The sequence below is a fragment of the Engystomops pustulosus genome, chromosome 4 (assembly GCF_040894005.1).
Source record: "Engystomops pustulosus chromosome 4, aEngPut4.maternal, whole genome shotgun sequence".
NCBI classification, from domain to species: domain Eukaryota; kingdom Metazoa; phylum Chordata; class Amphibia; order Anura; family Leptodactylidae; genus Engystomops; species Engystomops pustulosus.
Genome location: NC_092414.1, coordinates 140,022,663 through 140,039,562, shown reverse-complemented (window position 1 = coordinate 140,039,562; position 16,900 = coordinate 140,022,663). Strand labels below are relative to the sequence as shown.

At 42.2% G+C, this 16,900-nt stretch overlaps 1 protein-coding gene across 2 annotated transcripts in view; it reads right to left on the bottom strand.

Moving 5' to 3' along the window:
- TBC1D2B (TBC1 domain family member 2B) overlaps positions 1-12,850 on the bottom strand; it is a 33,727-nt gene extending 20,877 nt beyond the window's left edge. For both annotated transcript variants that reach the window (XM_072147736.1, XM_072147737.1), the window contains exons 1-4: positions 12,185-12,850; positions 6,998-7,151; positions 5,376-5,538; positions 599-771 (exon numbers count right to left, since the gene is read on the bottom strand). In XM_072147736.1, coding sequence (XP_072003837.1) covers positions 599-771; positions 5,376-5,538; positions 6,998-7,151; positions 12,185-12,517 — 823 coding nt within the window. In that variant the 5' untranslated portion in view covers positions 12,518-12,850. The remainder of the gene's footprint in view (positions 1-598; positions 772-5,375; positions 5,539-6,997; positions 7,152-12,184) is intronic.
- Positions 12,851-16,900: the final 4,050 nt, after the last annotated feature.

Sequence of the window (16,900 nt, the reverse complement as noted above, 5' to 3'; positions counted from 1 at the left end):
TAGTGCTATTTGAAGAGGATAACACCACCGGAGTCTATCTGCAGTAAACACTATTGCCCCGCGATTGGCCAGCGGTCGCCATCGCCACAACCTGGATTGTGCCGAGCGCTATTTTTTCTTTTTATGTTGGATATAAAACAAAAATACATCATGCAGTATTCAGTAATTCTATGGAGATTTCCCCATCATCTGTAATTATTGACCAAGTCTTCTAAATCTGTGGTTATCAATGGTAGCACTGAAGCATTTATACACATGAAAAAGGCACATTTATAAGTGGCCATGTGGGTCAATAAAGGATCATTAAGATAAGATTATGTTCTCTGTGTAGAAGTGATGGTGGCATAAATATAATACATTAGTAGATAAGAATAGTCAAAGGGAGTGGAGTCAACTATCATCATTTATTACTATAAAGTGTTCATGTCACCTTCATTGTGTTACTTAGCACAGCCCTCCTGTGCAGTAAAACATTAATAATGGACACAGAGGTTTGGCCACTTTGTTGTAAAAACTGGTGGGGGTTCTAGAGGACCTACTTCCACCCATAATAAAGTAATGCCCATGCTCATTTAGTGCCATATACCAAAAGCTTTACCTGTGTTCCATTTCACTCCATCCATAGGAGGTCTTCGCCGTTCCTCATGCATAAGTGACTCCTCCAGCTCCTTAGCAGTTGGGTTAAGTAGTTCCCATTCCTCATTGGTATAAAAGACACTCTTTCTGCATTCATTGGTACTTCTGCCAGGCCGGAGGTTCTGAACAGAGTTTCTAACACATCATAATAACAGATTACAGACACTTATGGTATAAACTATATTTATATATGCTTTTTAACACTTCACTGTTATGTACAGGACAGGACTTATCGATAGGGGTCCTACTACTCACATCACCAACAAACATCAAACAATCCCCAATTCTCTCTGCATAAACTGCACTGCATTCATGGAACTACTGAAGGCAACAGAGGAGCTCGTGCTCACTTCACATGTGGCATACAGCAGTGTTCCCCAACCTTTTTGCGGGGACCGGCAACACCCAAAAATTTTTTTACCAGGGACCGGGACAGTTAATCATCTTAGCATGGTCCCTGGAAAAGAAAATTGTGTGCCCCACAAATAGTCCATATCTAACCCCAACTCACATAATGTGCCGTTTCCTGCAGCCCCAGGTCTAAAATGACCACTTTCCTGCAGATGCTCTTTTTTCTGTAGTGCCCTTTTAATGTCTTGATAAAAACATCCCTTTTTCTATAGCAGCCCCCACAAACCTTTAATGTCCCCTTGTCTCTGCGCTTTTTATTGTGAGTAAAAAAAATATACATATCACATATACGCAAGTGTAAACAGAGATACCTAATTTTACCACAGAAAAAAAAATAATAATGGAATAAATGTACCTTGAGTATTGGCCTAAGGTGGGAAATGCAGCTGCTACTCTTTAATAACATTTCCCAGCAGTGCTCCCTCCCTATGAAATGCCCCCAGCAGAGTTACCTCCTATGAAATGCCCCCAGCAGAGCTCCCCCCTATGAAATGCCCCCAAGAGAGACCCCCTCCCAAGAAAATGTCCCCAGCAGTGCGCCCCAGAGAGCATAGACGTGAAGGTTGGGGCCGCAGGGGGAAGCGGAGCGCTGGAGGCAAGTTCCGATTTCTTCCCCCCTCCCCCGAGTTTCATACACCAGTGGTCTTCAACCGCCGGACGGCGGCCTGGGACTGGGTGTTCCATGGCGCAGTCTTGGGTCACGGCCTGGTGGTTGAGGACTCCTCTTTTTCTGATAACTCCTACCACTCTATAGATATGGGATATATCTGATTTCTATATTGGGATAACCTTTTCTAACTCAATTACAAAAATACTGTATTTTCAACTTTGCTATACACTATATTATAGAAGTCCATATATATTTATTATGCAGTCCATAGAAGCAAAGTGACAGAACTTTCTTTTCTACTTTTATAGACAAATATAACTATTGACAGCAGAATTCATGGTAAAAAGTTAGACTGACACAAAAAAAAAGATACAAGGACGGATTATATGCTCCAAACTTTTTAAATGCAATAAACTCCAAGATCAGTATATCAAGCATCTAAACTTGTAATGAGCCATTTCCATCTGATATCTCCTGAGGAAACTGTTCTAGAGTACCACAGTAAAAATTACTTGTTGCGAGTAAATCACTCAGGTACCAGCAACTAAACATTTGTAGCTTGTAAAAACACCTGATTAGAACTTCTGCAACTATTGAGCTTTATCTTTTAGAGAAGTGTTAAAAAGAGCACTGGTTTGTTTTTTTTTGGTTTGAGCTTTACAAGTTTGCTCTCCTCCAGAAGGCAGAAAAGATACTCTATGAAGCCATGTGTAGGTATCTACCCTGTAAGGTCAACCCACTAACACATGGCAGCGGATATCAGCCAAAAAGGAAGATTCACCCATCTGTAGACAGCGGAATCCTTGCCACTTATCAGTATTGATTGTTTGGATGAGATTTGTTGGACATAAGCATCAAGGGAAGGATACCCTGTTATAGCAGTCAAGAGACGTCCCTCTAAAAACTAATTAGTTAGCTAATAAATTAATTTAGGTTCGATTTTAGCCATGTACTTTTTATCAGTATAATACAAGAAAGGGCCATAAGTATTACTAACCTTACTCATGGTTCTCCTTGCGTTTTGTTTCCATATGATGAATAATAAGTGTCATCAAAACAAAAAACATTATATAGCTTTTATATAAATGTGTGTCATTTTAGCGTCATGTGACTGGCTACACACATAGCCAGGGCCGCATCTGCCATGAGGCGAGATGAAAATCTCGCCTCGGGTGGCAGAATGCGGATCCCTTCAAAAGCGGCATTTTGCCGCTCTAATGTGGACGATTCCACATTAGAATCGCCCACCAGGTAAATCGCACCTGTCTCTTTAAGACACAGGTGCGATTTACATTCAGAGCGACGCAGCGCCTTTAAGGCTGCTGGCGTCGCTGCGTACCATGCAGGGACACAGGCGGCGGATGATGACGTCACGCCGCCTGTGTCTCTGAGCTGACGGGAGCTGCGTGTAGACGGGACCCGCGCCGTGGGAGCAGCCTGCCGAGGTAAGTATAAGTTTTATTATTTTCATATACACTTTTTAATTAAATAGATATAAGTGGCTAATACTAATATAATGGAGTGGGGGGGGGGGCTGTATACATTTATACAGGGGCACATTATTCTTATACTGGGGGGAGCTGTATACATTTATATGGGGGCACATTATTCTTATACTGGTGGTGGGGGCTGTATACATTTATATGGGGGCACATTATTGTTATACTGGGGGTGGGGGGGCTGTATATATTTATATGGGGGCACATTATTCTTATACTGCGGGTGGGGGGGCTGTATACATTTATATGGTGGCACATTATTGTTATACTGGGGGTGGGGGGGCTGTATACATTTATATGGGGGCACATTATTCTTATACTGGGGGTGGGAGCTGTATACATTTATATGGGGGCACATTATTCTTATACTGGGGGTGGGAGCTGTATACATTTATATGGGGGCACATTATTCTTATACTGGGGGTGGGGGGAGCTGTATACATTTATATGGGGGCACATTATTCTTATACTGGGGGTGGGGGGCTGTATATATTTATATGGGGGCACATTATTCTTATACTGCGGGTGGGGGGGCTGTATACATTTATATGGTGGCACATTATTGTTATACTGGGGGTGGGGGGGCTGTATATATTTATATGGGGGCACATTATTCTTATACTGGGGGTGGGGGGCTGTATACATTTATATGGGGGCACATTATTCTTATACTGGGGGTGGGAGCTGTATACATTTATATGGGGGCACATTATTCTTATACTGGGGGTGGGAGCTGTATACATTTATATGGGGGCACATTATTCTTATACTGGGGGTGGGGGGCTGTATATATTTATATGGGGGCACATTATTCTTATACTGGGGGTGGGGGGCTGTATATATTTATATGGGGGCACATTATTCTTATACTGGGGGTGGGGGGCTGTATATATTTATATGGGGGCACATTATTCTTATACTGGGGGTGGGGGGCTGTATATATGCATTGGGGGGTGCTATATATTTACATTGGTCAGGGTGAGCACTGAATATAAAATCATATGTAACATAACAGGGTGGGATATATTAGTTATAGGATACAATAGATTACTTTGCATCATGTAGACCAAATGTTGGGGGGGGGGGGTCTGTATTGGATTGGAGTGCTGTGCAGGCTATAATTCCAGTAGAATATATATATATATATAATGAAGGGATGTTTTATATGTGGTGAGAGTGAGGTCAGTTGTATTGTGAGGGGTATATATTATGTAGGAGCACAGTGTTGTTATCCAGGAGACTTCTTACTGTAGGTGACTGTGGTATTTTTAGGGACGCCGGGTGGAGATGCTGCACGGAGCTGAAGATATCTGGTAGTCAATGATACGTCATGAATGGAAGAACCCGGAATAAAGTCCTCCTGATAGAAGAGATTGTCATCTATAAGGTACTAGATGCCACTAATGACTCCCAGAACCTGTAGCCAGTCACACAGTTTTCAGCATTTACTGAACAGGGAGCGGGGGCGGGGGGGGGGGGGGGGGTGTCAGCATTTTAATATTCGCCTCAGGCAGCAAATATGCTAGAATCGGCCCTGCACATAGCCCATAGGTAATTGGAGCACACGGACAAGGGCAGCATAAGTATTAGTAAGGCTATAAATGGTCATATTTGGGACTGTTACTAGGGTCAGTTCAGTCATAGAGCCAAGTAATAAAACCTTGAATTAAAGGGACCACCTATTAGTTCCCGGGTCAGTTTTCTGAAGCCTTGTAGCAAACAGGGTATGTGGTAGACTGCACTATAGAACACTTAAACCAGATAACAGAATAGGTGGTGACTGCTTTTAGAATTGTAGTGGGCAAATAACTGACCTGAAATGGTTACATCAGCCATTTCCCAATACTCATGCAGTAACACATTCGGCTCTGGAAAGAATGTCAGCTTACAGGAAGTGTAAAGTGTGATACTTATCTAAACCACACAGCTGAACCTGAAAACAGCCTCTTGAGCTTTGCTGTTATGTAGTCTGTATCTGACAATAGGACTTTTTTTGCCCTAGGGAGGATAATTCTCAAGGACACAATATATGTAACAATATTACAGCTTTGTATTGTAACAAAAAACATGTTTTCCAAAAAAATATTGAATTTGCTTCCAGTAAAATATTCTGCAACATTGTTTAGCTATTGCACAGTCACCCACACAATGTCCAGCAGTATTCGATTGGAGAAATAAGAGACATGAGCTTTTATATTTAATCCATACATTTTGGATACCTGATATCATTACTCCATTGTCTGAGCAGGCCCTGCACAGCACTGGGCTGACTGGACCCTTGCTCATGTGTCTGATCTCGGAGTGCCCCAGGACACATATCAGCTGTGAAGTGGATGCGAGCCCGTTCTGCTGAATCGCTCATTAAGGGTACATTTGGGATTTCTACAGAAGAATACAGAAAAGTGTCAATAGAAAAGTGAAAAAGAAAAAACAGAACAAGTCAAATTTTTTTTTTTACAACAATTAAACTGGATCTGTCAGAAAGTATTCCAAATATTGCACGACAGAGCATTTGATTGTTAAGGTGCCTCCCAACAATTTGGTGAAAGGTGTAGGGGGTATTAGCAAAGCAGCAGTATTTATAGGTGTGTTTTTTAGCATTTTGTACTGGGTGACAGATCCTCCCTAGGTTATTTCTATGCGCAGGTCAAAATATGTGCATAATGTGATTTTATAATGAATTAACAAGTTTTTACAGGTATAATAAAAATAACTGCCAGTCCTGTAAGAACAAGTGAACTACCTATAAATTCTCGACGATTCTTATCTCATCTGCCAACTATACATATCTACAGTTTATTTACATAGTGTCTACAGCAAATAGGCAGAATTTTTTCTTTCTTCCTTCCTCATTTGTGTTAATGCATTTTCTCATGGAAGGTTCTTCCCTACATACACTGCCACCCCCACCACGTAGAGAAATAACCCAGAAAACCTAAAAGCAGCACAAAAACTTCTCAAAGTATATCAACATGACCTAAAAGAGAAGAACACTGACACATCATAAGCTGACTCCTCAATACACATGCACTTCAGTGGACAAAGCATGCATGCGTTTACAACAGAGACCAGGGAATTGGTTGCTGCTAGGCACCTCCTGCAGGTACTAGAGCCCCAGAATAATATATAGACAATCTACCAGTAGGGTGCTCCCATTACCTTTCATCTACTGCATTTGTATATTACCCACAAAACATATCTGCACCTACGTGATGAGAAATTTTTAGGGTGGACAACACAAAGCATGAAATCAACGTATCAGTCTGTGGTTTCAGTCCAGAAACTTTATGTTACTTACAATCATATACACTGCACCTTCTACCTATATTTTGCTATATTAACTTAATAAAAGGCTCCATTACATTTACGAATTGTGGACCAGCTACCCAAACTTAGCATTGCTAAGAATGGCAGCAAATCATTAAAAAAAAAATTGTTGGCTTATTGCATCTTTTACACATCATAGAGTATCAGCAGCGCATTGTCGTGTAAGCAAGGACATGCTATTGGCAATCAATGAAGTATAAAAGAAGAGGGGCTTTGAAATCAATATTTATTGACAGAACCAGTTAATACTAAGTAACCGTCTGCATTATACATTCAGTAATGTCAAAGGCTTGGGAGGTAACACATTTCACATGCACAGCATATGGTAGCACGTCCATATCAACTCCATAACACTTCATTATATTACCACAAATGGCAGAGATTAGCAAATGAACAATATAGTCAACTTCAAACTCAAGAAGGAGGTCAATGTTAACACATTTGTTTATAGGCAACCCATGCAATATACTATAGGGGTTATGGGGGATTAAAAAGAGAACAGTTTATGTTTTACCTGAACCTTCTTTGGCTACCAAACCGGTGGGGACCTGCCCAGCAGTAAGGTTCACCATGCTTTCTCGCTTTCCGACAGCCCGACTATTACAATGCTCCCATCTCTTCTGCTGTAATTCTTGGAGCCAATAAGTCATTGCTTGACGACTGGAAGCCTGGGGAAAAGTCATACACAGAAGAAACATTAAACCTCCTTGCTTCATGACTCAAAGGTGAGATATTATTAACCAGTCTACTGCCACCTTCTACTATTTGACTAAACAAATAAGATACAGCCTGTATAATAACCCAGAGCTGCATTCACAATTATGCCAGTTTCTGTTCTGGGAAAGGCAATATAGTGCCACAGCACTTTACAGCTCATAGGGGTACATATACAGATAAACTAGGACAATACAGAGTAATAACATGGTCATATGACACGACAGGAGTGAGGATTTATACTTTGGGCAATAATTCCAAAAAATACTTTGAGAGTGATCATGTGATGCGTGTCTACATTACCTTACAACAACTATACCTTATAATTGCTATATAGCCAAACAGCTTCTCATCCTATTTTCAGACCACACATTTAACATTTAACAAGTGGCCTACACAACAAAAACCACAAGTCAGAAATGTGTAGGCAGGTGTTACATTGAAACCTCATGCTATGCAAACGTTCAGAGGTCATATTAACCCCTGTACAAGCTACATAGACATGTTGCAGTGCTGAGAGGCTGTGGTTATGCCAGACTGAGCTGTGGCCTTATAGTTTTCTGGAAGATGGGGGCAGCTCCTAAGTCATGGAGGCAGCTGCATAACTACCCATGTACAGATCATGTATACACAGATCATGCAGCAGGTGGGCCACAGCAACAAAAATGGTTGATCACATGCAGAAATGTATATATGATAAACTCCGGTTCTACTTCAGGGACTCTTATCTCGGGAATACTGACACCCTTATCGTTGCAGGGTTGAATGGAGAGTTTGCCATTCATGAGCAGCCCCTCTCCGTTGGCTGCCTCCGTGCTTCTCTTCACCCTTATTATGCACCGATTCAGTCTTGTCCTGCTCAGCATAAACCGAGAATACGTCCTCACTGTGTTGTCACTGACAGACAGAAGTAATCAATCGCTGCACCATCCCCCAGCTGCCGTGTATGAGTAATTCACTTCAGGTTAATTAGTCCTGTCTGGACAGTTCAGGGATTAAACAAGATATGTTTCTGCATCAGTGTAGCTACAGCATACTCAAAGTATGTTGGGTTCACAATGCATAAAAACAAATGGTAGATTTCTAAATGTGTTTTTATTATAACAAAAATATAAAAAAATAACAAATACAAGTATAATTGAAGTGGCTAGCTGTGGCATACATTTTATAGTTTTATTTAACATATCTTACAAACTTTATTCGTTAACCCTAAAACAAACATCAAAGAAGAAGTGTCTCCTAAATACTTGCTCAGAAAACAGATTTTCTTTGTTTTATCATTTGCTTAAATAGTCACTATCTTCTCAAACAACTTATGTTCAAAGGACAGAACATAACTGCAGATCATTTTAGTCCCAAAGAGAAGTGGCAGCTCCTATAAAGAGAAACATACTGCCCAATAGTAATGTAGTAAATCTAAATTTAACATTTTCAGGTACCAAAGTATTACAATCCTGTAAGTTTTGTTGTAGAGGAAATCCTAAGCCTGCCACCTCTTCTCTGATTCAATTACACAAGCATCCCCACCATGCTGTAGGGCCAAATCTGACATGTGTTCCAAGTATTTATCTTGCTTGTCATGCATCTAACATACCATAAAAAGGGTTGTATGATAATTTTAAATAGTATTTGTATTCCTAAATCTTAGCGGTGGCCATAACAACTGGCAACTAAGATCGTGTGTCCGATATCCTGCATGTGTCGCTTCCCCACTCAGGTCCACCACAGTTCACCTTCTTCTTCCTGGTGCATGTAAGTGCATTGTCTTGCGACACAATTTGAATGTTAAATCCCGCGCTCAGTCCGAATCAGTCAGATCGTCTGACGGCAAGTCCCCAATTTCTGACGCATGAAAGCCAGCGCAGCTGCGCCAAAATCCGATCGCCTGCGACACAATCCCATGCTAAATAGTTGTCACAGCCGTGCAAGCCCCGAAAATGTCGGAAATTCCGACTAAAGTGTGGCCACGGACCCTTTGTAAAGGCAGTATTGATAATTAATACTTAATTAGATAATGGTATCAAATTCAAAACTCTGGTATTGAAACAAAAGTAGTCTAAGACGTATTGGAATAGAATGATACAAATAACAAAATATTAAAAAGTCAGTTGAAATCAAAAGGGAACCAAATGGACCTGCTGAGTTCACTTCAGTGAACTGGTTAAAGACTAACCAAAAAAATCTCCTGCCACTCTCATATGGGGCATAGATATTTTGAGGATATCACAATGCCTCCCTAAAGAATTGTGCATCTTCCCATTTTATGCCCATGTGTGACAGTAATAACAGTTTACCTCTGGCCTGTGGGCTAATGTACATTGGCACAAAGCCTGCACAGAAGTGCACAGAGGCCATACAGTCTTTGCTAGACTCCAGAGAGACAATGACACCATTATTCTGGCCAATTGTATCAAAATGTTGCACAATCCTGACACACTCATCACATCTTTCACCTCCCATGACATAATTCCAGAGAAAAGCCACACACATCTTCTTGTGCCTAGCACATATTATTTAATTGGCACTATGAGAATTTTCCAACAGTGCAAGAAATAGATATCAGCATCTCTACACTTTTTCAAGTCAAGTACCCCCTAGTACAGTGGTGGCTAACCTATGGCACGGGTGCCAGAGGTGGCACTCTGAGCCCTTTCTGTGGGCACCCAGGCCATCACCAGAGAGGACTCCAGGTATCTTCCTACAGTCCCAGACAACCCAGGACTTGCTGTACACAGAGCTATTTTAACGTGGCAGTTAAACGTGGCACTTAACGTGGCACTACTGGAGGAGTGGAGGGGGGGGGGCAGATCTGGTTTATCATTGTAGCTCCTGCTCCGGCCCTGACAATTCTTCCTGTTATGGAACCCTGGAGGGAAGCTACAATGATCATCCAAATTTCTTCTATTTTCTGCTTTGTTGGTGTCCTCAGCGTGCTGATATGAATGAAAGATGTGACAGAGAAGGGAGTATAAATCACAAATTAAATTTCTATGTTGGCGCTTTGCGATAAATAAGTGAGTCTTGGTTGTAGTTTGTCACTAAAAGGTTCGCCATCACTGCTCTAGTGAAACTAAGTTTCAACTGAGTACCCCTAATGAATGGATCAACTATAAATATTGACAAAATACTAAATTAAACCATACAAAGTCATGATAGGTCTGATCGCATCCATCACTTATACAAAACAGCTTTCAATGTGCTGAAGGAAAAGAATGTGCCAAACATAAACTTACCTGTATTCCAGCCCATCAGTGGCTGGAATACACGCTTATCTAGGCACCTAATGCTGATATGATCTTTAGGGGCACATTGAGGGAAAATGTAGACATGCAGTCTTACGTTTGAGCCTGTGGCTAGTAAACAGCCATAGTGGCTACAAGGCACCGCAGGTTATTTTTTTTGTATGATGGTCTTGATACCCCCTAAATCCCTGTGTAGCATGAGCCTAAAATATGAAGTGACTGGAGTCAATTGTCAAACTTTCACAACATAAAAATGGCATGAAGAATAATAAAACCAGCCAAGCCTAATGGCTCTGACTTTTTCCTGCCTTCATCACACCTCCTTTATGGGAAAGGACAAGTGCAGGAGAAAGATTCCAACATGTGCAAAAAACTTGCACAAATGGAGTAGAAAAATATGCAAATTGGTGGTTTGTGCCTTTTTCTACGTCAAATTGGCGCTGATAAATGACCCCCACTGTCCATAGTAAGTGGCCATAGTGAGGGTTGGGCTTATACTGGTCATCCTGGGGGCACTGGAAAAGATTGAATAAGTGTTACATTGTTTACAGCTGTGGCATGTACCCACTCGGTTAAGGTTAAAAAAAAAAAATTGTGAAAAAAACTCACCTGCTAAAGGATGTTTCTTTCCTGAGCTGTGATGTTCAGTCAACATAATACCATAAGAGATAACGTCACATATGCCACTTACTGCACTTGGTAGTTACCTGTATTAAATGCCGGTCAGTGTGGACAACGGTCATATAAACTAAAGAAATATTATCAGTTATGGACCGACAGGAACTGGACCCTGCAGTGCTGAAATAGAAACCCCTTAGCAGATCTGTAAGGTTTTCCTTTCCAATTACTAAACTATCTATTCCCTGAAGAATTTAAAATTGTGGAAAGCCCCTTTAATTTCTTCCTCCTGGCATACCCTTCCACGCAATCTGACATTGGGGATGGGGACTCACAGTCACACACTGTCAGCAAGTACTGTGAGTGGGAATTACTAATGATGTTCAATACTAGTTGTCATATGGTTGTGACCACAACTGACCCACCCAACGTGCATCTATTCACAACAAAAGTCAGAGGGGCACATTTACTTACCCCGTCCCCGGAGTTCACAGAATGTGCATTGTCCAACCCGAATGCACTGTGCCGCGATTCACTAACGTTGTGCGCCTGAATGTGCCGCTTTCCCACTCAGGTCCGACAGAGTTCACTATCTTTTTAGTGGTGCATGTTAGGGCTAGCTAGGGCTTGCAACACAAGCCCTAAAGTTAAATCCCGCGCTGAGTCCGAATCAGTCGGATCGTCCGATGGAACGCCTCCTAAATTGTCGCATCGAAGGCAGCGCAGCTGCGCTAAAAATAGGGTAGCGTGCAATAAAATCGCAACACCCCCACCACTAAAATGCCTGTGAAAGCCTTTTCCCATTGAAATAGGGAACAGTCCAGAAAAAGTGCGGCACAAAGCCTTACTAAATATGCAAGGGAGTACGCATGGAAACATGTCAATTCTCTAGAAATCGGCAACACTTCAGAGTTAAACAGAATTCATAAGGATCATGGGAAAGATCACATAATCGCGCATAGTAAGGCAACACAATCTTGCTCATAGTGTCCTGTCAAGGTGCATAATCTGCATCACCAAAGACATAAAGAATACAAGAACGGTGAAATATATGGCCAGATGCTCGTGTGGCAACACAAGGAAACATTTATAACAGAACCCCCCCCCCCCCATCCTTCAATATTTACCCGCAGGATCGATATCCTTCCAGAGCTGTGGATCTCAAATTGACCCTCATCTGCCTCCAAGTCATAGCTGAAAGAGGCATCGCCAATGTCTATGTGCCCCAATGGCTGGGTGTCCTGTGGACTTTTAAAGTAATAGAGATGGCATCGCCTTGGATCAAACACAAACCAGCGATTCTTGAAACTCCTAAGTGGTCCCTTTCCAGAGAGTTTAGCCAGAAGTCCACACAGTCTGGTGGGAACATCTCCAGATGCTGAAGACATGTGATCTTTGGCAGGAGGGTCCTGACTACCTCTTCTGCCTTCCACACCTGGCATTGCTGGGATCTCGGGCATCAGATCTTCCCATTAAGCAGCTGTGCCCAGTGGTATGTGGCAGCTGCCAGTTAGTGACCCTATGTATGAGCTGCAGGGCCACTCTGGAAGCTCCTTCTTGTAGCTGATATCCTGTCAGCTGCACATGTGATCACCCTACATTTCCTCCGCAGCCCAGCCCATACCCAGTGGCTCACACTACATCTCTCCATACACTGCAGCCTGGCTCCGGACACTGACCTCCAGCACTACCGCCCGCCTACCCTCATGAATGTACCAGCTAACCCTCCATTCACACTCTGCGCTCTCCTCACTCTGCGCCTTCCACTGCATCCCATGACTGGAAGCAGCAGAGTGCTTCATGGGAATTGTAGTCTAGCGCCTGGTTACAGCAGAGCACGGAACATAGGCGTAAAACTACACTACCAATCATGCTTAGCGCTGCCAGAAAACTAAGTTTGAGAGGGGCGTAAATTTCCCTTTTGTTAAAAAAAATGGTAGCGGCCAGCTCTTAGCCAAGAATTCACGAGCATTGCAAAATAAATATTAATTTGGTATCCGCCCTCAGTGTACAGAGCCTTGCCACGTATGTAACGCCGGGACACGTGCCTGGCAGCAAATACTAGAACCAAACATTTCCAGGAAGTCTACAATTTAGATTTCACAGAAATACACTTCATCGAGAGCCCCGTCCTCTTCTGTATACTGCACTCCGGTGGCTAATGTAGCAAAAGATCGTAATTTGTTGGCGGATGTTCACATGGACGTATTTTATTTGTATACAAAAAATTGGGGGGTATTTATCAAACTTTTTTCTTTCTAATTTGCACCATTTTAGCTTTTTTTTTTTAGTGTTACGTCTGATTTGTCATTGGTTTCCAAATGTTTGATGTATTAAAATTTCATAATTGTGTCGCAAATCAGTTAAAAAGTCCATCAAAAAGTTGCCAAAACTCTCCTTCTCACTACTTGTGTCAAGCATCACTTCCAGTGCTGTTTTTAGGTTTTAACTTATGATTCTATCCTTTACTGTGTATATTCAGGACAATTTGTCAGTGCTGCTGGCTGGTAACATTTATTACTGTATATACTCGAGTATAAGCTGAGTTTTTCAGCACAATTATTGTGCTGAAAATGGCCACCCCGGCTTATACTCGGGTATACAAAAAATAATAAACTGAGTACTCACCATTCCGAGGGCCAGGGCAGCTCCTCTCCATCTTCATGCCACAGGTCCGCAACAGCTCCGTAGCCACGCCTCTTCTGTCTTCATGCCGGCTGCAGGTCCGCGACAGCTTCGTGTGCATGGCCCGGTCGGCACACAACTGTGATGTCAGCTGTGGAGACAGAAGAGGCACGCCTCCAGAGCTGTTGCAGGCCAGCGGCATGGAGATGAAGAGGAGCTGCCCGGGCTGTCGGAATGGTGAGTAGTCAGTTTATTTTTTTTTTACCAGCAAGCTATACCTTACAGGGGGCTGGCAGGCAATATGTACTGAAGGGTGGGATGGCAGGCTATGCATTACGGTGGGCTGGCTGGCTGTATACTACGTGGGGGTTGGCTGGCTGTAAACTACTGGGGGCTGGTTGGCTGTATTCTACAGGGGGCTTGCTGGCTATATACTGAAGGCTGTGACCAATGTATTTCCCACCCTCGGCTTATACGCGAGTCAATAGGTTTCCCAGTTTTGGTGATAAAATTAGGGGTCGAGGCTTATGCACGGGTCGGCTTATACTCGAGTATATACGGTATTTGAATTTCCTTGGCTGGCCTAGACATTTTGTCGTATTGTTTGTGTATTGAGCCTGGACTGTTTGTAGCACTGTCATTTTATGTAGGTGTGCAGAATGATTAATTTGTTTCTTACATCTGACTCCTGTTTTCATTTTCTTTGCCCTTGCATTCTGGAGACTTTTTGTGACATTTTGCAGTAGCTTGAGACATTTCTGTGACATTTGACAAAAAGTCAGAACAAAAAAAAGTAATTCCATCAAGCACACAAACTGAGTTTGACTGAACCAACTCGCTCCTGTGAAACACGCCTTTGTGTTCACGAGTGGTGTTTGTCTTGTGTTTAGAAATGCAAGGCAAACCGCCATTCATGATGCTCAGCACGATCGCATATTCCTTCCATAGAAGCGCATGTGATCAGTAAATAGTTTCCTCTGCTTTGCTTTTAAAAACACATGATCAGCAACAAGCACCTGGAATCTAGCACTTAAAGGGCATCTACCACCAGGATGAAAGACTGTATGCAAATGAGCCTGAGGGACTCCAGGCTGCACTAACACCTATGGGAGCCTGGAGCCCCTCAGGCTCATTTGCATCCAGTCCTTCATCCTGTTGGTAGATGCCCTTTAATCAATTCAAAACAGCGGGTGCTAGTTACCAATCACATGCATTTCTTTGGAAACGTGTATGTGATTGGGCCAAACTGGTTTTGCAGTCTTCTGAATTTCCTGTGAAAAAAAAAAGTTTGGCACATTACTAAACCACAAAACTTGGTGAAACTGCATTTGGCGACAAGCTAAAACGTTGTTTAGGTTTACGGAGGTGTTCGAGGAAACTCTCCTATGGAATAATCTGGGTATGTCTGAATTGTACAAAATGCCGGAATTAGAGACATGGGCTATGTTGGGCATCTGTACCCTTTCTGACCTCTGTGATAATACCCCCTACGGTCATTTGAGCAATTCAAAGCTTCCCATTACGTTCCACAAACTCACTTGCACAGATATCATCAGATCTGATATGCCCTTAAAACACAGTTCCCTGTGTCTAACTACCCCCTCATAGAAGTTATAAGGTCGCAAGGCTCTTGAGACCTCATATCTACAATATATTCCCATCCAATCACAGATAAAGGCACATATTTACTATGGACAGAAATACATGCGCAAAGTGGTTGCACATTTATTCATGAAGTGTTATCACTAGTATTGTGTCGCAGCTGCACTTTTCTCAATACTGTGCACAGAAAGGGGCGTTCTTGTGCTGAGTTTCTCACATACAATCCACCAGCTCCCCAAAGTTTGTTTTCGGATGTTGCTTCCACTGTGCACATTTCCAGTTTCTTATGAGGTGCTCTCTACTACCATCTGCTGTTTCATTTACAGGCATAATAAACAAAGGAAACACAAAGAACACATAGGCATTTTTTGCTGCTTGAAGCAAAAAATTAAATTATGGCCCCCCGACAGCCTAGCCCTGATCCCCTGCCATATTCAGATCAAAAAAATTGCAGGCAAATCTATAAAAAGTATCTACAATCTAATCAGAAAATGCTGACAACGTTACTAACAATTGAGAACATCCCCACAGACATTAGTAGTATCTAGTACCTTACAGGTGACAATCTGCTCCATCAGGAAGAGGCTTCATTAAGACTTGTCCCAGCCATGAATTATCCCAGTTGAATTCACTGCCAACTGTCTTCAGCTCCGTGAAGCAAATCCCCCACACTGTGCACCTAAAAATACCACAGTCGCTTACATTGTAATGTCACCTGGATAAGAGTGCTCCTAAATATTTTATACCTAACTGACAACATAAATAAAACAATTTTATATAGTCCCTCATATAAATTAAAGTATGTACAGCACCCACAAATATATACACCAGATCCCACAAATAATTTATAAACTGTATATACAGCCAGACACAGTATATACATACAGGTACCCCCTGATAGATAGTATATACAGGCAGGATTCCCCCATAGATATTATTTACAGGTAGGATCCCCCACCATAGAGAGTATATACAGACAAGATACCTCCATAAGTAGTTTATACAGGCAGGATCTCACCCCCACAGACATTATATGCAAGCAGACAGTATATACAGATAGGACCCCCCCCCCCCCCAGATAGAATTTTACAGCCAGAATTCTCCCTCCAGATAGTATAGAGAGGCAAGATCCTCCCCTAGATAGTATATACAGGCAGCCCCCCCCCCCCATTCCATAGATAGCATATACAGGCTACTGTTGCAAAACACCTGTTGCTACTTTCAGAACACAAATTTATGCATTTTGCCCAATGCAATTAAATTGCAAACACTACGGGGCACATTTACTTACCTGTCTGACAATGTTTCCCGACAAGAATGGCCTCTGCCACGATTCACTAAGATTGTGCGCCCGATATCCTGCATGTGATTAGATTGTGGGCCCCATGGGGACAGGGACCAATTTGGCATGCTTTGTTCAGCGCTGCGTAGTCTGTAGGTGCTATGTAAATAAAGAATTATTATCATTATAAAGAATTAATGTGTCCCTTCCCCGCTCAGGTCCGCCGGAGTTCACCTTCTTCTTTCTGGTTCATTTAAGTGCATTGTCTTGCAACACAATTTGAATGTTAAATCCGTCATTATAGTAATTATATTCTTGTACATAGGGGCAGTAT